The 6195-nt window shown below is 34.7% G+C and overlaps 1 protein-coding gene across 1 annotated transcript; it reads right to left on the reverse strand.

Annotated features, from left to right (window-relative positions):
- Positions 1-3272: 3272 nt before the first annotated feature.
- LOC109221240 (zeatin O-xylosyltransferase-like) lies at positions 3273-4691 on the reverse strand. The gene has a single exon (XM_019385699.1). It carries the CDS (start codon positions 4689-4691, stop codon positions 3273-3275), a length of 1419 nt encoding a protein of 472 aa, XP_019241244.1.
- Positions 4692-6195: the final 1504 nt, after the last annotated feature.

Raw genomic sequence — 6195 nt, forward strand, 5'->3', positions numbered from 1 at the left:
ATTCGAATGCATGAAAATGAATTTCCCAATGTTTTACCCAAAAAGTCAAAAATCGCCCCCGGGCCCACATGGTCAAAACCCGAGGTTCGAACCAAAACCCGATCACCCATTCCCCCACGAACCCGAATATATAAATTATTTCGAAATCGGACCTCAAATCGAGGTCCAAATCTCCATTTTTTTAAAAACCTAGGTTCTACCCAAAACACCCAATTTCCTCCATGAAAATCATTGATTTGAAGTTGAAATCTTGTTAAAAGATGTTAAGGATTGAAGAAAATTAGTTAAAAACGACTTAGAATGGATTTGGAGGAGAAGAAACCTTTGAAAAATCGCCTTAGTGTGTTTATGTTTTGAGAGGATATGAAAATGGGTTAAAAATTCGGCTAAGTATAAAAGTTGCAGGTCTCAGATGTGGGAATTGCGAACAGGGGTTCGCAGTTGCGAACCCCGACCTCTGCTAGCTTGGGAAATGCGAAAGGATTCTCGCAATTGCGAGATGGGAATTGCGAAGACAGGGTCGCATTTGCGACCCCGGCGTCAAATGAGAAACTGGTTTTCCGCATTTGCGAGCCAAGTGGTCGCGTTTGCGATTAGGCCTGCCCAGGTCCTATTTTCGCATTTGCGATGAAATTCTCACATTTGGGGGCTCGCATTTGCGAAGCCTGCAGACCTGTGCACATTAGCTGAAAACCTGCAATTTACCAAGTCCAAAATACTCCCGTGGCCTAACCAAAACTCACCCGAGCCCTCGGGGCTCCAGACCAAATATACACACAACCTCAAAAACATCCTACGGACTTATTCGTGTAATGAAATCACCAAAATAACATCATGAACATCGAAATAAACCTCAAAATCAATAAAATTTCTCAAAACTTCTTTAAACATCAAGTTTTGCATTTAAGGACCGAATCACGTCAAATGGATTCCGTTTCTTACCAAATTTTACCAACAACACATATAGATCATATTGAACCTATACCGGGCTCGGAACCATAATACGGGCCCGATACCACCGGTTTCACATAACATTTCACTTACAAAAACTTTTATATTTTTCAGAAAATAATTTCTTTCAAAACTTCATTTCTCGGACTTGGGACCTCGGAATTCGATTCCTGGCATACGCCCAAGTCCCATATTTTTCTACGGACCCTCCGGGACCGTCAAATCACGGGTCCAGGTCCGTTTACCCAAAACGTTGAACGAAGTCAAATTAATTCATTTATAGTCACAATTTATCATTTTTCACAGATTTTCACATATAGGCTTTCCGGCTACGCGCCCGGACTGCGCACGCAAATCGAGGTGATGCTAAAAGAGGTTTCTAAGGCCACAGAGTGCAGAATTCATTTTAGAAACACGTGATGACCTTTTGGGTCATCACAAATTACAAGGTTGCTTTTTAGTTTCTTTCCTTTCTGTTTTTATTGGAATTTTATTTTCTTTATAACTTTTTATTTCTATTATTTTAATTTTTTAATCTTATTTTTACTTTTTAATTTCTTTTGAAATTTTAAAATATATTTTTCTTTGTACATTATTATTTCTCTATCTTTACTTCTCGTGATTCCATGTAACTGCCTACTATATTTTATTATTTATTTATTTTATTATTCTATATTTTTAAACTACACCTCCTAATATTAGAAATAATGAGTCATTAACAAACTTGGCATATAATGAGTGATGCAACTAAAGTAGAATTTCGTTGTTGAATGTGGTTATAAACTTATCATGTTTCCTAATTATTAAGTTGCATTGGAACTTACTATTATTATGTTAGAATTGACATATGTTAAACTATTTTATTTTTTTTAATTTTGAAATTGTGTTATATTCATGATTCAAATTTACCTATTTAGTAGTATTGGCTCACATTGCATGTTGTTCATTTTTTAGTTTGAATAATGTTATGACATTATATTTGTAAATATTAATTTATTTTGTGAAACATGAATTCCATGATATTCTTACAAAACATATATTTTTTATTTTTGTAAGTATCTAAACTAAATATTATTAATTTAAATATATATATATATATATATATATATATATATATATATATATGTTTGTTTTTACAGTATTAGTTATAAATATATGATTACTAAATTAATGTATATTCACGAAAAATATACATCTTAAATACACAATATAATATCATTTATACTTATAAAAATTTATAGGCATATATTTATTATATTAACTTTTAAGTTTTAATAATTACTTAATTTAAAATTTAATCTAACTGTGTAATTACACTTGTGCAATCAAACAGTTAACTTGTAATTATACTATAATTACACTATGACAAACAAACAGGTCGTCGTAATTGCACATCTATGTAATTACTAGGCTGTGCAATTACTACCGTAGTAATTAAACCAATTTCAATTACAGGGTGACTTTCCAAACAGCCTCTTAGAGAAGAGAATTCTTAGAATTGCATCTTGCAGATAACACATACAAGTGTATATATAGGTGGAAATATGACTTTTAAGCTTTTAGTTATATGTGCCATATTAATGACTTATGTACAATGAATTTTGGTCACATAGATAATCTAAAAGTCATATGCGAATTAACTTTGATCACATAGATAATCTAAAAGCCACATAATGCACCTAATTAATGTTCTACACCTAATTAAGAAATGTATACAAAATCATTCTCCACATCAATCCTGTAGTCTGCAAAGTTATAGCCCGTTTGGCCAAGCTTCTAAAATTAGTTTATTTTGAGAAGTGTTTTTCTCAAAAGTACTTTTAAGAAAGTGCTTTTGGTGAGAAGTAGTTTGTGTTTGGCTAATTAATCAGAAAAGCACTTTTGAGCAATAATTAGTGTTTGGCCAAGCTTTTGAAAACTGTTTCTAAGTGTATTTTTCTCAAAAGTACTTCTCAGAAAAGTGCTTTTGGAGAGAATACTTTTTTCTGCTTCTCCAAAACTGCTTCTGCTTCTCCTCAAAAGCACTTTTTTCCTTCCAAAAGGTTTGGCCAAACACCTTAATTTTTGGCCAAAAGTGCTTTTGGCAAAAAAAAACACTTTTGGCCCAAAAAAAAGCTTGGCCAAACAGGCTATTAGAACCAGATTAGCTGTTGAATTTTGCTCTTACTAACAGACATACAGGATCATAAACTAGTCTGATAAAGAAACTGAAGGCAATATAATAAACTAGTATGAACCAAGAAACAGACAGTTGACTGGTTAATTTAAAGAAAAATGAGAAAAGTAACCAAAATACTTGAAAATTTTGGTGAAAAGAAAGTCTATCTTGTGATATGCGAGATGAAAGAATCCAACTCCATTCGAGAAGCACCCCCTTTTTCTGTGGACTGCCTTACGGCTTCTCCCAATTCTTCTGCTCTTTTTCTAATTTCATCGCTTTCTTCTGATGCCATTAACTTCCTAACAACATTCTCAATGGTGGATGCACTCACCATCTCCTCGCGTTTCTCCCACTCCCTAACAAGCACGCCTATTTTCAGTATTTCCGTCACCAAGAAACCATTCTTTGGTTGGTCAGAGTGCATAGGCCAAGCAGCTATTGGCACTCCCATAGTAATACTCTCTATACAAGAATTCCAACCGCAATGACTCATGAACCCCCCAGTCGACGAATGAGCCAAGATTTCTGGTTGTGGTGCCCACTCTCTGACCACTAAGCCTACTTCTTTTACCCTTTCCTCAAACCTTTCTGGCAACTCAACTTGTCTAGCTTTCCCAGTAAAGATATCTCCTCTATCGGCATCTCTCAGCACCCATATAAACCTCTGTTTGCTCCGCTCTAATCCCATCGCGAGCTCCTTGATTTCCCTATCGGAAAATGAAGTTGTTGTTCCAAATGATACATAAAGAACTGATCTTGGAGGTTGTTTGTTCAGCCACTCCAAACATATATTGTTCCTATTTGAGATGTAATCGAGTTTAGCTGGCAGAATTGGTCCAATTGCCCATTGTTTCTTGTTCTGTGTACTTGTTACTTGTACCATCAAATCAAGAAACTTACCTTCGATTACTTTGCTCGTATTATGGATATCGCCTGATCTAATATCCATATATGGACTCTGAGAAGCTCCAAGTTCCCTGACTTTATCTGTCACAACTCCTTCAAGGGAAGGTAGCTTTTTAAGCATTTCTTCTTCAAGTTGGACAGGCATCCCACTAGACAAACATATCCAACTGTACAAAGTGAAAACTGAAATGCAATTAAATATATAGGATTCTGCATTGGACAAGGATGAAACATCCTGAACATTATAGGACATTAAAGAATCATGAACAACAACAACTCGTCTTGCTTTATATGAAATATCGCGAAGGAATGAAGCAATAGGCTCGCGCAGAAGCATAGAAGCATCCCATGATGGCTGAAGATGCGCGGGGAATTTGCTTAAGGAATTAAAGTCAGGTGGAGGTGAGTCAAATTCAGGAGTTGGGAGATCGTGGAATCGGATTTTGGCTATGTCCGAAGGATTTAAGGCATTGGCGCGAAACCTAGCTTGACGATTATGTGTAGCTGAGCCGACATAATAGACGGGGAGACCATAGGAAGAGATTAAACAGGAAAGTTGGAGAAGTTGGTTGAGATGGCCTTGAGCTGGAAATGGAACCATCACTATAGCTACTTCGTCTTGTTTTTTCAAATTGCTGAGTTCATGGCTTTGTATATTCTCATAGCTATCCATGGAAAAAATTAACTCTTTTTGTATTTCTTCAAAGTAACGACTTTGAAATCTATGAGAATTGAATTAAAGTAAACAGAACTAAGACTTGGAAACTTTGGTTACCTTCCATAAAGTTGTTCTCCAAGTATTTATAGATATACACATGTATAAGTGCGTCATACAACTTGTTCAATCTCATAAGAAACAATATGAATCTCCACTGACCATGTTTAAAAAAGACAGTTCGGGTCGGACCACAAATGTCTATTGTACGCAGTCTTACCCTGCATTTCTGCAAGAGGCAGTTTCCGCGGCACGAACCCGTGACCTTCTGGTCATATGACAACAACTTTACCAGTTACAAAGGTCTATTGTACGCAGTCTTACCCTGAATTTCTACAAGAGGCTGTTTCCGCGGCTCGAACCCGTGACCTTCTGGTCATATGGCAACAACTTTACCAGTTACGCCAAGGCTCCCGTTTTCATTGACCATGTTTCTACATTAAAATTAATCTGGGTTAATTTCACTGATGGTCACTCAACTATGTTTCAATTTTACTAAAGTCACTCAACTATTTTTTTTCACTTAAAAGCAACTAAACTTTCACATTGTCACTTAAAAGTCATTTTGGCTCAAACCCCTACCATAAATATGACATGGCATAAAATTTAATGAGAAAAATCCAAAAATAAATGCCACATAAGCTTAAATGGATCATACCCACTTTAGATCCATTTCTTCCTTAATGTGATTTGACCCATAACCGAAATGCTTTCAATAAAAAAATATTCAATTTCACATTAGTTTAAAATGATTATCCTATACTACAAAATTCTTGCCTTTTCTGTTACATAATGCTCATTTATATTATTCTATACTAAAAAAATTCTTATCTTGTTTGTATGCCCCATCCGAGTCGTTTTATTACTCTACTGAAGTTAAAATACTACTGTATCCAACTCACATAACGTATTTATAATTTTCTAGTGAAATTAAAATAGTATTATATTCATCTTGCATAACATATTAATATATCATAAGCATACAAGAATAATAATAAGGCTAATAAGAGTCTATTTTCACAATGAACATGCAATTACAGACAATCTATTGCAATTGTTTAGACAAAAGAGATAATGTATTTGTACGATAAAAACCCCACAAAAAAATCACAAGACCTAATCTTATTAGGGGTGTGTGTTTAACTGTTTTTCCCCCCTATTGAAACCCATTTGGGTTATGGATCAAATCACATTAAGGAAAAAATGGATCTAAAGTGGGTATGGTCCATTTAAGCTTATGTGACATTTATTTTTAGATTTTTCTCACTAAATTTTATGTCATGTCATATTTATGGTAGGGGTTTGAGCCAGAATGACTTTTAAGTGACAATGTGAAAGTTTAGTTACAAAAAGTAGTTGAGTGACTTTAGTAGATAGTTGAGTGACCATCAGCGAAATTAACCTAATTAATCTCAGGCCGACTACTCAAAATAAAAATAAAAAGCTCTAGAAGTTTTCTATA

This window comes from Nicotiana attenuata, unplaced genomic scaffold, assembly GCF_001879085.1.
Source record: "Nicotiana attenuata strain UT unplaced genomic scaffold, NIATTr2, whole genome shotgun sequence".
NCBI classification, from domain to species: Eukaryota; Viridiplantae; Streptophyta; class Magnoliopsida; order Solanales; family Solanaceae; genus Nicotiana; species Nicotiana attenuata.

Bases quoted from the DNA above. Each gene is read 5' to 3' on its own strand.
- LOC109221240 (XM_019385699.1), bottom strand. From the start codon at position 4,691: ATGGATAGCTATGAGAATATACAAAGCCATGAACTCAGCAATTTGAAA.